The 22,063-nt window shown below is 46.1% G+C and overlaps 2 protein-coding genes across 7 annotated transcripts; both read left to right on the top strand.

The window, feature by feature from the left end:
- Positions 1 to 3,120: 3,120 nt before the first annotated feature.
- Ccl5 (C-C motif chemokine ligand 5) lies at positions 3,121 to 7,697 on the top strand. 2 transcript variants are annotated; one of them, XM_063269955.1, is made up of 3 exons: positions 3,121 to 3,278; positions 4,380 to 4,491; positions 6,741 to 7,352. In XM_063269955.1, the coding sequence occupies exons 1-3, from the start codon at positions 3,200 to 3,202 to the stop codon at positions 7,000 to 7,002; spliced, it is 453 nt and encodes a 150-aa protein (XP_063126025.1). In that variant the 5' UTR covers positions 3,121 to 3,199; the 3' UTR covers positions 7,003 to 7,352. The 2 variants fall into 2 exon arrangements, with proteins under 2 accessions (XP_063126025.1, NP_112378.2); NM_031116.4 differs by lacking the exon at positions 6,741 to 7,352 and adding an exon at positions 7,362 to 7,697 and having other exon boundaries at positions 3,143 to 3,278.
- A 3,514-nt stretch (positions 7,698 to 11,211) lies between these two features.
- Positions 11,212 to 21,393, top strand: Heatr9 (HEAT repeat containing 9). Of its 5 annotated transcripts, none has more exons than XM_006247018.4 (15): positions 11,212 to 11,875; positions 13,099 to 13,148; positions 14,361 to 14,545; positions 14,812 to 14,923; positions 15,136 to 15,192; positions 15,398 to 15,454; positions 16,032 to 16,089; positions 16,386 to 16,516; positions 17,478 to 17,663; positions 18,370 to 18,459; positions 18,538 to 18,657; positions 19,787 to 19,860; positions 20,244 to 20,295; positions 20,621 to 20,707; positions 20,949 to 21,393. In XM_006247018.4, exons 1-15 carry the CDS (start codon positions 11,788 to 11,790, stop codon positions 21,303 to 21,305), a joined length of 1,704 nt encoding a protein of 567 aa, XP_006247080.1. In that variant the 5' UTR covers positions 11,212 to 11,787; the 3' UTR covers positions 21,306 to 21,393. The 5 variants fall into 5 exon arrangements, with proteins under 5 accessions (XP_006247080.1, XP_006247083.1, XP_063126202.1 ...); XM_063270131.1 differs by having other exon boundaries at positions 11,269 to 11,875; positions 17,523 to 17,663; XM_006247021.4 differs by lacking the exon at positions 14,361 to 14,545 and having other exon boundaries at positions 11,216 to 11,875.
- The last annotated feature ends 670 nt before the right edge of the window (positions 21,394 to 22,063 follow it).

Genomic DNA, 22,063 nt, shown 5'->3' with positions numbered 1-22,063 from the left:
CTAGTCAATATGTCACAAGGAATGATTAAGACTAACGCACCGTTGAGTTAGTCTCTATCCTATTCGAAACATTTGCTGAAAAGCAGAGAGGAATCCAAAGGACAAACAGAAGACACACAGGATAAGCGACCGAGAAACTGCAGATTCTGAGTTGGTTAATCTGGCCATTGAGGATATGATGAAAGCTGTGAGGGGTTGGTTTTTTTTTACTAGCTTTTAGAGAACTGAACAGGCATTCTTGTCATCTGTGCTCAGGGCTGGAGAGATGGCTCAGCGGCTGCTCTTACAGGGTACTCAGGTTCGAGTCCCAGCACCCACACTGGGCAGCTCACACTCCAGGAGCTCTAACTCCCTCTTCCAGCCTCCAAGAGCTGGAACACACATGGTATGCTTACTGACAAGCAGGTGCACGTGCATACACATAAAATAATTAAAATAAATAAATGAATTTGTAAAAGATAATGTGCTCACGGATTTAAAAGACAAGACCGTAATGACTGCACCACAGAAAATGAGGATGTAAGTTGAAGGCCAACCTGGGTTACAGAGTGAACCAGTCTCAACCGGAAAGAGAAGAGATAAGGCCAGTAAAAGGCAAAAGGCGGTTCCTTAAGGAGTATATATTTACTTGTGTGTTGTCTGTCTACCTTCTCCCACTTCGTCCCAGAGCCTTCAAAGAGTTGCTGGATTTCTCTAGAAATAATGAAGAGTGGTAAGTCAGTGAGGTCTACCATTCCAAGTCACAGCTATAAGTTACACACTTCACCTCTCCAAACTTGAACCAACCCCATCAAAGGCTCAAACTCAGATCCTCCTGCCCCAGCCTCCCAAGTGGATGTAGTAGATCTGTAGATGTACATGGTGGGTGTGGTAGAATACGTTTGTAAATCCCAGTATTCAGGGGCACAGGCAAGAGGAGTTCGGCGAGTTCAAACCCAGCATGGTCCATATAACAAGTTCAGTCCAGCCATGGTCACATACAAAGAACCCAGTGATTCCAACATGGGGTTACTTTCCGATGTTCAGTTCTGTCTTAAACTCTTATCTACAAACAAACAAATTTCAGTCCCTATCCCCTGGCTATGTTGTCACTGATTTTCAATTGAAGATGCATCCCAACCTTTGGAGTGGAGTGAGGCCCCCCACCCATCTCTCCTTTGGATCTCTGACCCTGTGGTTCAAGGAGTCCCTATTCTTTAATATCCAGTTATACTAAATAGACAGTGGACCAAAATGAGACACAGGGCAGCTGGCTTCTGTTCCCAATTCTTTCATTCATCTGCAATGTGCTCTCTTAGCAAGTTAATCCTCCCTGGACCCTAGCTTCTCCATCTGCAGCAGAGGGAAAACATTCCAATGTCATGCCTGGATAGGGAAAAAAAATAAGAAAAATCTCCCAATGTCCCTTACAGTTTCTGCCTTCCTTAGCCTTTGTGCACAAGACTGTAGAGATGAGTCGGTAGATGAACGGGGACATCATGGTCATGATGAAAACAGAAGCCTCCAGCATCCAGCTCAGATGCACTGTCCTAGTCATAGGGTGGGAAGTCCCACCCCTTCAGAACCTATATTTGTAAAGGATTCCCCCTCAATAAATCCTATTGTAAGTAACACTTGAGATCAGACTGTGCCCCATTCTAACTTGGTATTGTGTAAAACGATAGCTTTACAAGTTGTGCCTTTCCCTGACAGACTCCACTGTACAAGCAGATTTTGACTACATTCTGAATGCAAACAGAGATGGGATGATTGTACCTTGGTGGGCACCTCTGTCTGGCACCACCTATAGGCACAGATGATTAATAACTTATACCTAAGCGTATACAAGGATGATACCCCATAAATTTATCAAAAAAAAAAAAAAAAACCTTCGGACCATAGGAGCATGTAAGTATGTTAAAGTCATTTAAAAGCAAACATCTCGCCTGGACTCCGTAAAGAAAACAGCTAACTTCACATGGTATCAGCCTCCACCAGCCGTCGTCTGGCCACGTGGGGTGTGTGTCAAAGGACTGACAGCAGACAATTGCAGACTGTCCCAGGAGCTAGAGCTCAAATCCATTCTCACTGTGGCATGGCCTGCTGGAACTTCCATCCGCCTGGACCCGCCATCTGTTTGCTTTCCCATTGTCCATCTTGACCCAGCCCTCTCGTTCACCTCCACAGCATCCATGTCCTAACATTTTGCTCGTAGACTCTGAGGCTCAGCTCTGACCTGCAGCCCTGGAGCAGTAGGCACTCCTGTAAGAATAAGGTGAAGACTGATAGAACACTAGGCATCCTCCTGTGGCCTCCATTCACACACACACACACACACACACACACACACACACACACACACACACACACTTTTTTAATCTTTATTCCCACAAAGACTCATTGTAGCCCTATCAGCTCCCTCTGCTCCTAGACAGAAAGACAGACAGACAGACGATAAATAAATGAGATGGACATACAGGATAGAGTTCTTTTGTTCCTATCTTAATTACTAATGTTAACTCTCAGGTCACACATCACACATTAAGTGTGCCTATATCTACCAAGCTATCTGGAGGATCAGAATCACCTGGCAAATTGCTTTCAACAAGTCCCCTGTACCTTGCTAATGTACTGTTATCAATGACACAAGTGTGTTCTATGTTCCTGATATTGTGTGCTCATGACAAATACTCTTCCATGGGGAAAACAGGAAGACCAAAATCAAGTCTGGGCTAGAACTTGAGAAGTTGCCAAAGGAAGACCAATGGCTTGACCTTAACCTAACTGACCCCTACTTGCCTTAAGGCAACAGCTCCCTGCTACCTGGGGAGGGCCTGCTTGGGATAGCAGATCTGAGGATGAAGGGAAGGACAAGATTCTACCCCCCATTACTATGTTTGGCCAAAGAGGGAGTGGATAAGTCATCCTGGACTGGAGGGTAGTTAGAGGCAGAGTCATATTTCCAAAGTGATTTCAGTTTTCTTTTCCTTTTTTTTTTAATATGTGTGTGTGTGTGTGTGTGTGTGTGTGTGTGTGTTTTCATTTTCTGACAGCAGCCAGGGTTTGATCTCTTTTGTGGAAACTCCCCCAGTCCTAGGAAGGGGGGGCACTTCCTCTGCTGCCCTGGCTCCCTATAAAAGGTCTGCCTGAGCAGTCGAGCACCCCTGCAGATGATTCTGAGACAACGCATGCATCTTCCACAGTCTCTGCTTCAGGTACCATGAAGATCTCCACAGCTGCATCCCTCACCGTCATCCTCGTTGCAGCCGCCCTCTGCACCCCCGCACCTGCCTCCCCATGTAAGTCCAGGGTTCTGACCCCACAGCCCCCACTCTGCCTCGGTGCCACCCCATCCTGCCACCCCAGACTGTCCTTTCTTTCCAATGCTACTGTGTCTGCTGCCTGTAGATCCTGATGTATCATTGACACATCCTGCCAGCACTGCTAGATGCCTTCTGTCTGTATGATGGCAGGACCCTCAGGAACTCTTCTGTCTTCAGACTGTACTACGACCTCTGCAGGCACTCTTTGGTGTAAGCCGCTGCCGGGCAAATCGGAGGGCTGACCTTGGAAACTGACTTACTTGTATCTGTCACCAGCATGGTTTCTAAGAAATGTGTGATACTGTTTTAGGTGGGAAAGTCTCTCATTTCATAGTGAGAAAAGAAACAGGGCTTGCAAAAAAATTAATAATAATTAAAAGTGAACTAAGTGCCTACTGTGGGCCAGGCACTGTGCAGATTACTTTAATGTACCATCTTGTTTAATACAACTAAGTCTTGCGGTGGTTGCTTTTGTGTTGCAGTTGGGAAACAGAGGCCCAAGGACACTGAGATTCTTGTCCAAGGGTGCACACTGCTAGAGTGTGTGGGAATTGGTATTCCAGAAGCCCCCTCTGACTGGGAAGATGAGCGCCACAGCTCTGCTGTGGGATGTCAACTGAGCAGCTCAGTGGCATCTTGAATTAACTGACCACCGAGAGCTTCTCTGTTCGGAGCCCTTCACTACAGGCCAGCCAGGGCTCAGGACGCTGTGTGCACTTCCAGGCCCCATTAGGATGGTGACTAAGTTAAGGAGCCTCAGCTTGGATATTTCCTGTAACTCATCCTATCCCTCAAAGACAGCAAGCTTTGAATCTACTAGGGGAGCTCTGAAAGCAGCCCAGAGGAGAGGTATTTCAGCAGGGGGTTATGGTACAGGGGACCAAGCTTGGCTCACAGACCAGACACAGTTTGGCAGAACCTTTCAGGCTTCTGTTGAACTCTCACCATGGCAACTGTGTCCTCTGAGCCATTTCTGCCGAGGTAGACAACAGCAGACACTGCTTTCAAGATAAATCATGTGAAGAGCCCAGCATAGCTGGCGATGAGTTAAAGGGTTTCCTTTCTTTCATCTCCCAGATGGCTCGGACACCACTCCCTGCTGCTTTGCCTACCTCTCCCTCGCACTGCCCCGTGCCCACGTGAAGGAGTATTTTTACACCAGCAGCAAGTGCTCCAACCTTGCAGTCGTGTGAGTCTCGGACCCATGGGTTCCTTTTTGGGATATAGAAGCTATCCCACACCCCAGCCATGATCCTTCTTGGGGGGATGCTCCCTCTCACTCCCACTCACCCTCTAGGCTCCTCTAATAGCTATGGCCCCTCATCTCCAGCTCAGAGTCTCCAACTGCAACATTAAAGGACTAGAATGGCAGCCTTCAAGCAGTGGTTCCCAGCCTGTGGGTCGGGACCCCTTTGGCAACTCTCTAGCTCCAAAAATATTTACAACATAATGCATAGCCGTAAGGACACTACAATATGAAGTAGTAACAAAATAATTTTATGGCTGGAGGTCAGCACGACATAAGACATTGTATCAAAGGGTCACAGCATGAGCAAGGTTGAGAACCATGGCCTTAGGGGATCCTGCCCATAGTGACAGACACAGTTCCTAGGACAACCACCTTTGCTGATGCAGCTTTTATTGGAGCACAGGCTGAACATCTGATCCATTACTCCTCTCCAATTAGGAGTCCAACACTTTCACTCCTTACACCCAATGCAGCTCAGCGGATCCTCTGAGGAACTAAGAAGGATGGGTCAAGGTCAGCGCCCACGTAAACGAAATCTAAAAACCTATCCATTTAAGAAGTTATAATGAGGCTCCGCTTTAAATATGCAAATGGATAGATTTGGGGAAATATAATAATCCCTACCACACAGAGAGTCTTACTGGCATGTTGTGTCTCTATGTGCTGTCTCTAAGTTGTACATAGCCCTGGCCGGTATGCACAAGGCTATCCACATAATGAAACAGCTTCAGAGGCATTTGCTGCCTTACTCAAAGTTGCACTGTAAGTGAGGGACGCCGTCTGTCTCCGGGGCTCCTTCTTCCTGTTATAAAACAAAGTCACTGGTGACAATAAGCTTAAGAAGTATAAGATGATAATGATTTGCAGAATGAAAATGGATTGTTGGAGAAATGGCTCAGTGGTTAAGAGTATTTATTGCTCTTGAAACGGATCTAAGTTCAATTCCCAGCATCCACATTTATCGGTACCTCCAGTTCCAGGGGGATCCAATAGACCCTTCTGACCTCCTCGGGCACATGTGTGGTGCACAAATACATGCAGATGAATGTTCATCCACATAAATGTGAAAGAAGAAATCACAAAGTTTCCAGCAAAAGGTTAAAGAGTTTTAATCCAAAGACTTTTTGTAACCCTGGCAAAGATGAACTTCAGTCCTGGTGAATCACTGAAAATATATTACTATTTAGTATTACTAAATTAGCACCTTTTATGAGCCGGCCGAGATGAATAAAACTCTCATCCTAGGCTATGGAGATTTCATCTAGTAAGAGTGATAAGTTGGACATAGAATGACTAACTACAGCACCCTATAAAACTTTACTAAAGGAGAGAAGAGGGTGTGTCTAGCTTCAGGGGTGAGGTAGTTGATTCAGAGGTGATAATTGTAAAAAGACGGTGTTTGTGGAGAGATTAGGCGTAGAGACCTGTGTGTGATGTGAGGTGTATTGAGAACACACTCATGGTGTTTGGTTTGTAGGGATATGTGTAGGAAAGCCTTGAGTGTCAGGAAACTAAAGCAGACTATAGAGCTGGCAAGAGCAAAATGACCAGGTACAGGCAGAGCCATGGAAGAAGGGGTCTGGAGAAGAGGCTGTTGAAGTCACCCATGTGTGTAGTATTATCCTGTTATAAAACAAAGTCAGTAGTATTGTCAGTACCTGGAGGCAAGAAGAAACAAGAGGATGAATCAGTCAGAGTAAGGGACATGTGGTCAGGAGCAAGGAGAGAAGAGATACAGACGATGCTGAGGTTTCCATTCAGGAAACCTCAGAGGAGAGGTGCACAGGTGTGCAGGGCAAACTATGGAAAGAGGAAGGAACCAAGCAAGTTCCAGCAAGACAATCCATGGAGATGCCAGATGGAGTGCAAGCAGAGGCTCAGGACAGAGTCCAGGAACCATCAATAAAAAGGAGCTGGGCCATGTTGTCTTGGCCATTCTAACTGGTCTGCCGAGTTAGAATCCAGGTTATGTCATTTGGTAAACTGGGGCCCCTCAGCCCCTCTGAGGTAGTTCCAAAAGAGGATAATTAAGGTGCTTCTTTCACGAGGTCACAGGGAAAAAAAATACTTAGACCATCCCCTGGGTATAAAGAAGTCATTATCTAAGAGAGAGAGAGAGAGCACATGAGTGGCATATGATAGGAATGGATGAGATTCATTCACTCATTCATTGCATCAACTCTCTGCAGGCCCGGGACCAGAGACTGGAAAAATCAGAAGGTGAAGGAGGCAGTGTCTTTGAGGAGACAGGTGAAGGGGAAGTCAGATGGACAGAGGGCCCCACAAATGCAGGAAGGAAGGGAAGACTTAGCAAAGGAGATATGCCCTTTGGTATCACATACTATGTCAAGGAGGAGGAAATGGAGCCTGGGTGAGCTTGAGAGCTGGGGTTGGTATCCTAGACTTTTGACTCCCTGGCTACATGCTCAGAGTGCCAAGAGTAGAGACTAGGCAGTCTTAGAGTTCCCTCTTAATTTCCTTAACTCAACTGATTTAAGTAAATCAATACTCGACTTCTTTAAATTCATCACTTAGCATAAGGCCTGGAGCAAAGAAAAGGGGGCCAAGAAAAGGCCAGTGCTTGGCTCACTCAATGCTGGGTTCCAAACCTGTGTATACTTGTAGGGAATTAACATAAATAGAGCTCTGCATGTAGCTCGGTGCCTTTAGTTCCAAAGAAGAATTATCCTCTAAAAGGAAGAAGGCAGCAAGGAGCTACAAAAATGCCCTACCCAGCTCCCATAACCTTTATGCTTTTCCATCCCCGTACACCAAAGGCTGCCCGGTTTTAACCTTTCTCTCTCCTGCAGCTTTGTCACTCGAAGGAACCGCCAAGTGTGTGCCAACCCAGAGAAGAAGTGGGTTCAAGAATACATCAACTATTTGGAGATGAGCTAGAATAGAGGGTCTCTCCATTCTGATCCTGTATAGCTTTCCTGTCATTGCTTGCTCTAGTCCTAACCAGCTGGGGATGCCACTGAGCAACCCCCTACTCCCACTCATTCCTGGGAGGGCATAGATGCTATCATACCATAGAGATTATAACTGTGTCCTCTCCTATGGCCTGGGAGGTGTGCTCTTCACAGGCTCTGTACAGCAAATGTAAGAAATCAGCATTTCATTAAAATGTCTGATGCAAAGACAAAGCTGGCTCCTAGTTTGACTTCTTCCTAAGAAACCCTCTTCCCCACAAGTATTAAGCGTGCAGATATCCAGGCACATATCTGGAATCAACACCATATTTAGAAGATCTGGCCTGTGTAGTTAGCATAGACAGGCAACACTGGTAAGTAACCAGGGGTTTACCCGCTAGGGTTGAAGTCTAAGCACCATGATGTAAGTCTACCTGTAAGTCTCCAAGGGTTTATCTGGATCCCTGCCACAACACCTCCTTGCTTTCTCGGGCTTTAACTGACCCTTCTACCTTAGCCTGTCCTATACCTTATCTCCAGTGGGTTCCTTTAACACTATTATTGCTCTTAGAACAGGACTTAAGGACAACTTCAGAAGCTGTCTTACTGTTTTACTGCTGTGAACGGACACCACGACCAAGGCAAGTCTTATAAGGACAACATTTAATTGGGGCTGGATTACAGGTTCAGAGGTTCAGTCCATTATCATCAAGGCAGGAAGCATGGCAGCATCCAGGCTGGTATGGTGCAGGCAGAGCCGAGAGTTCAACATCTTCATCTGATGACTTGCAGGCTGCTAGGGTGAGGGTCTTAAGCTCTTGCCCACAGTGACACACCTACTCCAACAAGGCCACACCTCCTAATAGTGCCCCTGCCTAGGTCAAGCATATACAAACCATCACAGAGGCCTATAACTGTATCAACTGCACCAGCACCTTTGAAGAGGGGGTGATCCACCTTTCTGCCACCTATGTGTGCCTTCAGATGAACATTATAAAGACCAGTCATAGCTGTAGGTAATAATAGTTGAATGAAATGTGCTAAGCACTGACTCAGTCCCTCACATTCAAAACCTTCTTTCATCTTCTAACCTTGGGATGGGTACTAATATTAGCTCTACTTTTTTTTTTTTAATTTTTTTTTCAGAGCTGGGGACCGAACCCAGGGCCTTGCGCTTGCTAGGCAAGTGCTCTACCACTGAGCTAAATCCCCAACCCCAGCTCTACTTACAGTCTGAAATGCTTTCCTTTTTAAATTCTGTGTGTAAGAGAGAGACAAACAAGACACACACACACAACACACACACACACACACACACACACATACACACACATACACACACACACACACTCATGAAGACATTCAGACATATTGTCATGGCACAAATGTGGAGGTTGGAGGAGAGTGTTCCCTCTTCTCCTTCTTTCTCATGGGGATCGAGCTCAGGTAAGGAGGCTTGCACAGAAAACCTTTACTCACTGAGCCATCTCACCAGCCCAAAGGTCAGGAAAACTCAAGGTAAGTTGGAATTTATTCATCCAAAGCCCCACAGCAAAAGTAAAACAAGTTTAAAGTTAAGTTTTAAAACCCGCTAAATCTAATACAAAGCTTGTGTTTTGCCATCTTCAATCTGCAGATTTTTAAACATAAAATTTTTCAAACCAATTTTTAAAACCCTCCCCTTTCCTCTGGTATATATATATATTTTTTTTTCTGAGCCATTTGAAACTGCGTGTACAATACCACTACACCCCTAAGAGTTTTAGTATTGCCTACTAGTGACAAGGACATTCTACACAACCACAAAGTGAGAAACAGGAAACAGGGACATTATAACAATTGTCAAATATACAGTCACATCCCCACTGGCCCAATAATGCCCTCTATGAATGTTTTTTTATTAAGAATCTGATTCAATAGACACACTGAATTAAGTGGAATGTCTTTTGGTGTTATTAAAAAACAAAACAAAAGGGCTGGAGAGATGGCTCAGTGGTTAAGAGCACTGATTGTTCTTCCAGAGGACCTGAGTTCAAATCCCAGCAACCACATGGTGGCTCACAACCATCTGTAATGGGATCTGATGCCCTCTTCTGGTGTGTCTGAAGAGAGGGATAGTGTACTCATAAAATAAATAAATCTTTAAAAACAAAACAAAACAAAACAAAAAGCAAGCAAACAGTATCTCTTTGTGTAGTCGGGCTGTCCCAGAACTGGCTATGTAGCCGAGGGTGGCCTGGAACTCTAAGGAATCTGAGTGCTGGGATTAAAGGCGTGCACTACCACACCTGGCCTTTAGTGTTAGCACACTTTTTGGCTTTTGTTCTCTCTCTCTCTCTCTCTCTCTCTCTCTCTCTCTCTCTCTCTCTCTCTCTGTGTGTGTGTGTGTGTGTGTGTGTGTGTGTGTGTGTGTGTGTGTGTGTGTGTGTGGTGGTGGTGGGGGCTTCCTATGTAGCCCTAAGTTGCCTAACTCCCTATGTAGACTAGGGTCTCCTGGACCCTAACCCCTCCATCTTCAGTGCTGAGCCTACACGGCTGACCCACCATGCCCAGCCATTTGTTTTGTTTATTGAAGCAGGATCTCAGGACACAGCCCAGGCTGGCCTTGAGCTTTCAGGATGAGATTACAAGTGTTTGCCACATCGCCTGGCTTAACAACGTCATCTTTTTTCATCCTTAAGGGCATCGAAATTGTTTAATTATATTCTGTAGAGTATTTATCATTTAGATTTAGTTATTTCCTTACAGTTGGGCTCAGATTAAGTAACTGTGGTAGGAATTCCACTTGAGAATGTTATCTTCCTCCACGCAGCACATGAGCGCTCTTGTGTCAGTTTATTTATATAAAATGTGATTAAATGATGATCAAGCCAATGATCCATACTTTTTTTTAGATGTTTTATTCTTCTTTATGTATATTAGTGTTTTGAAAGCTTACATGTATGTGCACCAGTGTGGTTCCTGCTGGATTCCGTGTAACTCGGTAATAGATCGTGGTCAACCACTATGTGGGGGCTGGGAACAGAACTCACGTCTTCTGCAAGAGCAACAAGTACCCTTGGCCAGTAAGCCACATCTGTAGCCCCAACGATTCATATTTTCTTGGTCTGTAATGTGATGGTTAATCTTCGGTCACCAAGACTGAATGGATCTGAATGAATTAAACCACTGGCCGGCCATACCTGGAAGAGATTCCCCTTTATCTTTTTTTAAAGATGAATTAAAGAATCATATATTTATTTTATTTGTATGAATGTTCGCCTGCGCACATGTGTGCCACATGTGTTCTTGGTGCACAGAGGTCAAAAGAGGGCACTAGACCCTCGGAACTGAAGTCACACACTATTGTAAATTGCCAAGTAGGTGCTGGGAACCAAAGTCAAGTCTTCCCTGCCGATCTTAACTGCTGTGCTACCCCTCCAGCCCCTTGATAATCTTATTAGCAGTAGGAAGATCTATCTATAATGTGGGCAACAGCATCTCAGGGGCCAGGCTCTGGACAGGATGGGGAGAGTGTGTTCTGTGCTGTCACTGTGACTGGCCAGGCTGTTGACACTTCTCTGCCACAGTGGATTGTAACCACTGTGAAATAAAATAACACTTCAACCCTTAAGTTGCCTTTGTGAGAGCATTTTAATCATAGCATCAGAAAACAAAACAAGGCACATAGTAGGTTTCTTACTGTACACTGACATGTCAGTACCGTGCTAGGTACTTGGGTGAAGTAAGAAAGGGATTACATCACTTAGTCAGGTGGGGAGGGGAGCTTGGGAAAGGAAAGCCTTCAGAAATGGCATAACATTGGTATGAATCTGAAAGATCTGAGTGACAGTTTGACAGGCAGGAAGGGAGGGAAAAGGGTACAAGGTAGGAGGAACAGCATATGCAAACAGAAGAGATCTGAAGGGCATCCGGCCAGAGCGGAAGGATGTGCATAAAAGAGGCCTTCCTGTCCCTGTCATTTTCCTGATGACCAATTCTGTGAACAACTCCTGCACTTAACGTGGGTTGACTCGAATTTGATGGTTCATAAACACTCTGTACCTCACCAAAGCCACTGAAGTTGAGCAGACATGACTTGGCTATTCTGCTGAAGGAAATGAAGCTCAGTGAGCAGCTCTGTCAGGAGGCCAACAGGAGCCAGCACTGGGACTCAACAATGGAAATGGGTGTTCTGTTCACCATGGAAACCTGATTGCCCAGCACTCACATGCCTCCCTGGCCTCACTTATACCAGAGATCCTCCTCAATTTCTGCTATCTTTGCTTCACATCCCTGAACTTTTTTGGCTGTCCTGGGTCTCCTCTGGCCTACACTAAAGAGCATGGGCCATGAAAAACAGGTTAATTTCTCTCAATTCCCCAAGCCAATGTTCAACTACCCATGGCTGGACTATCGAAACAGGAACAAAAGTAAGGATGGGGTGGAAAGGAATGGAGCCAGGGGTGGGGGCCTGGTAAAGTAAAACTAGCTAACCAGAGCCAATCTCAGACGAGGCCCTGGGTTTAACAAATCCATGGGAAAGGCCAGAGTAGGCCTTTGGACAGTTGATGTCTTCCCCCAACCCTCACAGTAAGTCTCTTTCCAAAGGAGGACTTACTAGACTTTCTCAAGTTGGGGTACCTGTGTGTCCCCCGCTTCTCCCACACCTGTGTCTTGCCCTCTACACCAATTTCACACCTCTGTTTCTTTGCATAACATCTCCCCTAAGCCCACTGCTCTTATTCCTGACTTACCTGATTAATATACTCCCACCCCCAAAACGAGACAGAGTTTCTCTGTGCAACACCAGCTGTCCTAGAACTCACTCTGTAAACTAGGCTGGCCTTGAACTTAGATATCAGGTTGCCTCTGCCTCCCTAGTGCTGGTATCAAAGTTGTGGGCCACCACTACCCTGCTAACTCTTGCTTAAATGCAAGACTTGGTCTGTATCTTCCCCTCTAGGACATAAATATCTGAATCCCAGCCCTGAAGGTACCTCTTCTCAGCTATACCGCTTTTGTGTATTCCCACATTAGTTTCCCTTTGTAAGTCACTACAGACCTGAATTTTTCTCAAATGCTAAACCAGTAGCTCTCAAAATGTCCCAGAGTGATCAGATCCACCCAAACCCTAGAGAATCAGATACTAAGGGAATGAGTCCTAGAAATCTGGGCTTTAACAAGCTCTCCCAGCGAGCCTAATGCACACTCACATTTGAAAAAGAGAGAGACCAACAGTTGTCACCCTTAACCGGATACTGGACTCTCCGGGGGAGCTTCCCAAAATGCCTAGGCTTTATTAACGCAAATCTGACTCAATTTGTCTGATACAGGGCCTAGGCATGTTCAGATATCATTCCAGTAGTCCTGATATGTGACCAGGAATGAGAACAATACTAGACCTGTGTTCCTTAGACTTCAACTACATGGGAGGCACCTGGGAATCTGGTTGGCATGATGTTCCTGACAGCATTTCTGAGAGGTTCCAGGCAGGAAGACTACCTGAAGGACAAGGGTTATGCCTCATTTACCACCCTAGTTCCTGGGGAAATACTTGGTGTAGAACAAATGAATGCCTCAACAAGGTGTTAGAGCCACACATTTAACTACTGTCGGACTGGTACCACAAAGATATCTTTGCTCCTCTTGCCAGAATTCAGAAAAGCCATGGCTCCTGTTCACCTGCCCTTGTCCTGTTACAAGGTAAGTGATTTTTTTGCTACCCTAGGAGCTGTGTCAAAGTAGGAAAAGCACCAAACTCCCTCCCAATTCAAGCTAGCTCACAGAACCCTGACATTCACCTGTGGGCCCGCCATTAATGCTGTGTGATATCAGACAAGTTACTTTCCCTCTCTGAGTGAGCCTCCAAAGTCTCCTCACTATAGGTCAACACTACCTGCCTCCTTGTGTAGAGTTCCTAATGAGACAAAGTCGGTTAGGCCTGGACTATGAAGAGTGTCTGCTAAAAGGAGTTATTTTTGTTATCACAGCAATCTTTACTTGGGGTTGCCGGATAAAACACAGAGTGACCAATTAAATTTAAATATCCCATAAATAGTGCATGTGATTTTTTTTAAGATATAAAGTCTTAAATATCTTATGCAGAAGCTGACATCTTTTGGAGTTTCTTATTCGTGTTTTGCTAAACCTAGAAACCCTACTTCAATGAGTCAGCACTGCACGACTGAAGTCCCAATAGTCACTGGGGAAACCAGCAAGATCTTATCAGCCTGAGCTGAAAGACACTGGCAAACACCTATTGTTCCCTGTTGAAAAAAAAGGATGTGTTGTAAAAATAGAAAGATTTCAGAGGTGACTGAACCCAGGCCAGATCCACAGAAAACAAGAACCCTCTGCTACCGTCAGAACTTAGCAAGCAGTGAAGGCTCGGCATCTGACATGCACAGGGCCCTTAGCCACATACACACTGAAGTAGCCACACAGCTAAGAGAGCGTCTGAAGGAAGCCTGCTTTCTCAAGTAGCCTGTGAAGTTCAGGGAGGCAGAGAACTACGCAACATACTGCAGGTGCTACTGTCTGTAGTAGCCTCTTCCTTTGCTTTACATCTCCCCCTGGACTGGCCTTCTCCCTACCCACTTGATTTTTCAAAGGCTTTGAGATTCTCAAGTAACCGAATTGTGAATTCAGATCTTTTCAAAATCTGGAATGCTTGTGAGCTTCACAACTTCTCTGAGAGAGGAACAGAATAAGGATCAGTTAGACCCATTTTACAGAGGAAGACTGAGGCATTTGTAGAGCAAGTCATAGAATGGGAGACATGGTAGCTGTTTCCAGCCCAGACAAGAGGCTCGTGTTTACTTTTCCTCCCTCCACTACCCCTTCTCTGGGAGCACTGCAGTAATGATCTAGGGGGAGGAGCCCTCTGCCTGCTCTGCCACTTGCTCTCTCCACCAGTTGCCAAAGGAAGCATTTCCCCCAAGTCCAGAGTGCTGGAGGGAGCATCCAAGCAGGCCAAATGCCACGCCTTGCCTCCACCTCAAAAAACACCCCGATCTCATCACACACTGGAGCACCCTCTATGACCAACGCAAAGAGCGGGAGTCAAAAAAGATGTTATGGAGAAGAAGAAACCTTACAAGGTGTCCTTTGCCCATCTCCACACTCTTTGCGCCTTCCCAACTCCTCCAGGAAGAGCGGGAAAGAATCAGGACGGGTTGGGCCGGGAGTGGGACATCTCAGGTGCTAGAGGGGACCCTGTGATTCTGGATGGGCGACCCCATCAAGTGGGTATCACAGGCTCCTCGATGGGTCTCAGTCTTTCTCTGGTCTCACTGCTGAGGCTCTGTGGCAGAGAGAGAGGAGGGAGGAAGGGGACTAATGGCTGTCTGTGCCCTTTCTCGCACAGTTCCCAACTATCAAACCTACATGTCTCTATCAGCAAGTTGACTTTAAAGCCTAAGGTGGAACGCAGTTTGTTAGATGCCACCAAAGACCCCCTGAAGTGGCAAAGACTAAAGGTTAGGATCGTGGTGGGATGAGGAATGTGGACACTCCCTTCCTGAGAATACCTTGAACTTGTTGCCTTGGGTTCAGACTACTTACCTGTCAACCCTGGTCCTTCCCTGAAAAGAACAGAAGGGAAATTGGGGATCAGTTGACTGGACTCTATGGTTACTCAAGTTCTATGGGGTTTTTTCTTCCATTCAACTGGACCACCTTGGATGAGCAGGAACTTACCAACAGCTTGAACTCTCCACAAGAGGATGAGCAGTGCTATGCAGCCTATGTGAGGAGCATGGGCATGGGGGGAGGGGGTCAATTGGAGGGGCAACTTCAGGGGGCAATACTGAGATGGAAAAGGGAAACAAGCTAGAGGTGGCTGGTAGGGGGCAGGGGCAGCCCAGGTTTAAAAATCTAACTATCTACAGAATAGGATAACTCTTGAGCTGGTGTCCAGGTCTCTTTCCTCTCCTTCATTCTTCTTCCTGCAGGCTTTAGGGAACCTGGGCGTCAACAAGAAGTTTGTCATGGAATCACTGCAGCAGGCGGTGAGTCTGGGGTCTGCATGGAGTCCAGGGAATGAGAAAAGAGGGTCTGAAGTATGTTGAGTGTAGGAGCATGGGCACAGGACAAGGCCTTCCTTCTTTTTTCTTGTATTTATGTGTTTATGTTGTTGTTATTGTTGTTTTGAAACATTTTTTTATTATGTGGTCCAGGTTTTAAATTCATGGAAAATCCTTCTGCCTGTTGACCCCACGTGTTGAAATTATAGACATGAGTCACGAAACCCAGCCTGAGCCCAATCATTACAGTCATACCTACAGTCTTACAGAACTCTCAGAGGAGTTAACAGTATCTCACAAATAGAAACTCTGAGAATCCAAGTGCTGGCCTAAGGCTACGTACGTGACTACAATACTACACAGAGCTATGCACAGAAGCCTGACTCTCTGGCTTGGTGGTGTTCCCATTGCACCATCCTGCCTGTGTACTCTGTGTGAGCATAAACAAGTCACATTCTAGCTCTCTGACTTCTTTTTTGTAGAAGTTATACTAAAACGATCCCAAAAGTTTCGACAATCGATCACATTAGGGTATGTTTTCACTATTTCCTTCTTAAATCAGGCTCGAACTGGTTCAGCAAAAGTGAAGGCCGAGATCTATAAAGCCCTAGCCATCCTAGGTATGTTCTCACCCTCTGTAGGGAGTTGGGGAGGTACAAAAGTAAAGCCACTTTGTTCTACAGGGTCTGGGAACTACCCTAGGCACTGCTGGGCAAAGGGAAGGTAGGATGAAAAGGAAAATAGAGTGGAGGGACGGAGAAGGCTCTAGAAGTTACATTCATGCTCAGGCAGCTCCCTGATTTAGTGGGAGGATGGGACGTCCCGTCTTAAGAGCAAAGTGGTGTTCAACAGGTCCTTACAGAGAGGAACAGTCCTTGAGGCCCTGCCCTAATCTGAACACATTCTCCTTGTCCAGGTTGCTTGGATAAGTCTGTGGTCAAGGCTCTCATCAAACAGTTGATGGAACAAAAGGAAAGTCAAAGGTTGGAGACCCTGGTGGTGCTACGAGTAGCGCTGAACGCCTGGGCTGCTGTGCCTAAGAGCAAGGTGATTGGGAGGAGAATCCATCGCTAGGGCAAAGAAGCTCAAGGCCACTGGTAATGTAGCTGGAAGTCGAGTGTGGAAGAAGGTCCCCTAACTCTCAGACTTAACAGCAGACACTGTCCTTGGGGAGTTCCCTCTAAAGCTGAATGAAAGTACAGTGTTGTACCAGGCACTGCTGATTCTTTAGGATATGTCAATAAACCAAACAGGCAAACTGTCTTTGATGCGGGGAGGGGGACTCACAAAACAACAATTTAATTACAAAAGTATATAGAATGTTAGAGGTCACAAGTGTGAGGGAGCACCAAGATCACTGAGTAGGGAGGAGGATGGGTTGTAATCTAGACATGGTAGACAGGGAAGATCCAGTGTGAACAATATATTTGAACAAAGACACGAAGATAGATACCTGAAAGTGCTCCAGGCAGAAAGCCTGGTCAGCACAAAGGCAGAAACATGGTCGGCATGGCCAAAGACCAGCAAGAAAAGACAGTTGTTGAAGTGGAACAGAATAAGAAAAGCAACAGGAAATGAAGGTCTAGTCAAAAAAGCTAACAGACTAGATCATATGTGGCTTGGTGGGCTTCTTAGGTACTTGGGCTCTTAATTCTATGTAAGAAACTTCAAGAGCTCTTAAATTGTAATTTTCATTTCAAAACGTTCACTCTAAAGAGGTATGACTTAGAGGGTAGGTGACAGCAGAAAGTAAGGTGGGTCGTATGATGGCATCAGGCCTACTTTAGAGAGGAGGGTCGGAAGAAATATTCTAGAAAACATGAAGCCTGCGCCAGCTATGACAGCACCACCCTGGCATCCCAGCTCTTGTGAGACTGAGGCAAGACGATCCCGAGTTTGAGATCAACTACAAAATGAGATCCTATTTCAAAAAAAAAAAAAAAAAAAAAAAAAGGCTAGCTGAAGACACAGTGCCTCCTGCCACTCATTTCACCTGTTTCCCTGTAAGAGGCCAAAATTCGGAAATGAGGAAAAGCTGGTGCCTTTGCTGCAGACTCTGATAGACAAGTCACTGAATGAAGAAGAATCCTTAGAGGCAGCCCTGTGCTTGGGTTTCCTGAGGCCCAGCAACAGCATGGTCCAACAGTTCTTGATACAATGTCTGTGCCAAGGGTCCATGCCCCAGAGGATGAAGGTATGAGAGGCAGAAGCCGGGATCTGTGGGATGGGATGTAGTCGGCAGTGGTCAGTGTTGACTTGGTATGAGAGGCAGAAGCCGGGATCTATGGGATGGGATGTAGTCAGCAGTGGTCAGCGTTGACTTGGTATGAGAGGCAGAAGCCAGGATTTGTGGGATGGGATGTAGTCGGCAGTGGTCAGCGTTGACTTGGTATGAGAGGCAGAAGCCGGGATCTATGGGATGTAGTCGGCAGTGGTCAGCGTTGACTTGGTATGAGAGGCAGAAGCCGGGATCTATGGGATGGGATGTAGTCAGCAGTGGTCAGCGTTGACTTGGTATGAGAGGCAGAAGCCAGGATCTGTGGGATGGGATGTAGTCGGCAGTTGGCAGCGTTGACTTGGGCTAGAGTACGCTCCTACCATCACATCCCAAAGAAAGCAAGCTTCATCTGTGCAGAGCAGAGTTCTCCTGTGTTTATGAGTATATGGACACACAACTAGAGGGGATATGGACAGATACATGTGCACGTGTACATATATTTGGTACACTGTTCATCTGTTTATGTGTGCACACATCCACTTGTGCTCTCATTCAAAAGGCCAAGAGGCAGAAGGAAGCACCCCGTTTCCCAGTGAGTTTTAGGCCTAGCCCTTGAGTCTGCTTAGCCATCAACACCCCTCTGGGTACACCAATATTCCATGCTCCTCCTCACCCTTCACAGGCACTGAGGATGCTGGTCAAGATGATGAACGTTCACTCAGCTGCTGTCACCAGGGCCATTCTGGATCAGCTACACTCTAACGTCATTGACGTAAGCTCTAGGCTACCTTCCTTAGCACTAGAGGAGGGGAAAACACACTCTTTCACACCTCCCTGTCCCTTCCCTTAGGATCGCTTGGAAGCCACCCAGATGCTCAAGACCATTGGGTTGGAGAAGATCCAGGCACAGGGGCTGGAGGAACTCACATTTGACCTGCTCAAGAAGAAAATGCACAATGAACCCTTCCAAGTAAGATCCTAGTTCCCAGCCCCCAAATCGTTCTCATCTTCATTCTCTTGAGGTAGGGATTCCCAACAAACCCTGCTCCCTAGTATGACACTGGTTTTACCCTTCCCTCTCATACAGACGACTCTTTCAATCTACCTGTCTTTGGCTAAGCAGTTCCTCAGCACAAAACGCCACCCAAACCGCTCCTTGCTACTCATTGCTTCCCCTTCCTTCCTATTAAAATGCTATTGCTAGTCCAAGCCCAGTGTGGGAGTACATGCTTGTAATCCCAGCACTAGCAAGGTAGAATCAGATGATCAGAATTCAAAGTCAGTCTCAGGAACAAGTCTGAGGAACCTGTGGGCAACAGGAGATGTGATGGGTAGGGACAGTCCGAACAGCACGTCCTATTGGGAGCTGGGACTCATTCTGCCTTTCTCCACATCCCCTTGCACTTGACTTTACAGAACTGCAGCCTTCCCATATTGTTCTAAAATGCAGGTTGTCTCATCTCTTTTTAACGCTTCTCAGAGGTTTTCAGTGCCTTCGGGCTGACTTACTTTGTGTCCCATCTCAAGCCCTGTTTACCTCTTCAGTGTTTTCCCTCCAGTGCTAAGGACCAACCCAGACCCTGGTGGAGAGTAGGCCCATGCTCTGCCACTGAACTCTACAAGTGCCGGCCTTGGTTCTTTGAAGACTCGCTGTAGCCCGGCTGGCCTCAAACTCACAATCATCCTCTCTCTGTCTCCCAAGTACCAGGATTACAGATGTGCACCACCCTGCCCAGAACCTGTCCAGCTTTACTTCTCATAGCTATACCAGCTGCAATTAGGGTGGCCATATCCTGATGTTCCCGTAAAACTACTGAGTACATTTGAAAAGCCCCAGTCCGACAACCTCAGTAAATGAACTGTTCCTTTCATCCTTCCACTCCTCCTTCAACTATGAGCTGGGTCATTCCTTCCTCCAGGAAAACATCCCAGAACCCAAGACTGAATAAGGAAAGCCTGCACACCTTCCCAGTGCTGTAACTGCCTTTGCTCAAATGCTCCACCTGTGGGGCTGTAACAAACCCCGAGTGTTTATTAAGGGTGTGAGGAGCACTGCCGTGGTGCACCCTGCACTCCCTCTCTGTTGTTGCACTCTGCAGGTAATGAGGCAGGCGGTGTCTGAAACAGTGGATGTGCTCAAGATGAAGCCTTTAATAATGAAACTAATGGAGGAGTGAGTTGAACTAGAATGGGCTAGAAGGCAACAGTGGGGTTGGCTGAGATCCTTGTCTGTGGGGCAGGTCATTCTGACTCTGGGTTTATCTGTGGTGGAGTGGGGGTTGTTTGTTGTTTTTCAAAACCACTCAGGGTTGCTATAAAATGTCACTAAAACCCCAAAGGAACTTTCAGAAGGCATCAAGTTCTAGCGATAATCAAACCCTGACCCATCATCTCAGTGTTTCAGGGCAAACTATAGTATCTGTCCCTGCCAACTTCTCTGACTTAAGAAACCAGAGAGGGAAATGAAATTAACAGTAGTCCGTCATGCCGGACTCACTCTGGGCTGAGATGTAGCCAGCCTCCCTCCCACTGAACAACATATTCCCTTCTACACAGGCAACTGATGAGCCCAGATGTCACTGAGCGCCAAGAAGCAATCATCTCTTTGGTAAGCTGGACTGTTTTTCTGACTCAATTCCTTGAGATGTCTGAATGGCAAGTAAACGACCTGTAGTTTGGGAAGGTTATTTACTTTAGAATTCTAGTCCTATTGAAAGTCCAAACCTTGGGATAAGTAGGATATGTGACAGATGGGTATGAAAGATGCTATTAGATATTACAAAAAGGTCTCTGATAAATATTGGGAACTAGACCCCCAAATGGCAAGGAAAGAAGCCTAGGTCATAGGGTCATCTCAAAGGGAGGATGGGAGAGGCTGGGGATTTTACCTTCCTGGGGCTGGCAACTTAGGCAGTTACTCATTCTCTGTCCAGGGTGCCCTGGGGTTCCGCAACGAACAGGTGTTCCATTTGCTGCTGGACATGCTAGATGCAGATGAGACCAAGACCGTGAAGAAGAGCGTAAGACATTCCTGTCCTGTCTCCCTCCCAGCCCCCTCTTCTCCTCCATATTCCTCCTATTCATCTTACTATTTGTTCAGAGTCAACAATAGGGAATTGGGGCAAAAGTCCTAAGACACTGTCCCTTGGCTTGATTCCTTGGAGCCATAGTTACCACTCCAGAACTTTTCTTTTCCCAGTTACTTCCTTTCCCAGCCTGAGCACAAAATGAGCCGGCACCATGATCCTTGTTTTTATGCAGATACAAGAAACACTACTTATTTGGGCCTCAAGAAATCCATGGATCCGAAACAAGCTGACCAACAAAGTTTTCTTTGTGTACGACGTACCGAAGACTGTGAAGGTAGAGCCTACGAGGTTCCAGAAGGAGCCAGAGAGCCTAGACAACTTGTGTATCACAGACTTTCGACGGGTTAAGCTGAGCACTTTGTCTATAGCCAAGTCCTGCAACAAGCTAGGGGGAAAGCTAGAGGCACCTGCTTTCTCATTCTATTTCTCCAAACCAAAAAAGGAGATGCCAAAGGCCACAGGGCCTTGGGAACCAAAAATCAGGCAACAACTCCGGAACTTGGTGTTGTCTCAAAATAGGTTTGTTTAGGGGGTCTGATTCCAACTCTTTCCTTCAGGATGGTTTCCTGAGGAGACAATTCATTTTTCTCCTTTATGAATGAATACTTGTCACTTTACCTTGTTTCCGAATCCCCACTGTTGTTCACTCCCCTGAGGCTGCACACTGGAACAGATTCCTTCCCATGGTTAGTTGTTCTTTCTATGCAGTTATATTTCCTTTCATCAAAGCAAAGCAGGAAGGGTAGAGCCAAAGGTTCTCTCTCTGTGACTAGCTTTCCTCCTGTTTTAGCTTCATTCTGCTGCTGTGACAAATACCATTATTAGAAACAACTTAGGAGAGGGAAGGATTTATTTGGCTTTTACTTACAGGTCACAGTACCATTACTGAGGGAAGTCAATGCATGAATTTGAAGGCAGGAGCCTGGAGGCATGAACTTTGTAGGATCACTATTTGGTGGCTTATGCTCAGCTAGCTTCCTTATGTATCCACGGGATACCACCCACAGTGGACTGGGCCCTACTATATCAATTTGCAATCCAGACAATCTCCCATAGACATGCCCACAGGCCAATCAGAGCTAGACAATGCCATAATTAAAGTTTCCTCTTCCCAGGAGACTCTAGATTGTATCAAGTTGACAATAAACCAACCAAACAAACAAACAAACAAATAATAAGACACATCCCTAAATCAAGTCCCTTACTAGTGCCCAGAATCTAGGAACAAAATAGAGATCTGGTCCTGCCAAGACTGGGCAGTTTGCTTCTTAGGTAATTTCCGTACTT

The sequence above is a fragment of the Rattus norvegicus genome, chromosome 10 (assembly GCF_036323735.1).
Source record: "Rattus norvegicus strain BN/NHsdMcwi chromosome 10, GRCr8, whole genome shotgun sequence".
In the NCBI taxonomy this organism is placed as follows: Eukaryota; Metazoa; Chordata; class Mammalia; order Rodentia; family Muridae; genus Rattus; species Rattus norvegicus.
This window is presented reverse-complemented; position numbering and strand designations above follow the sequence as displayed.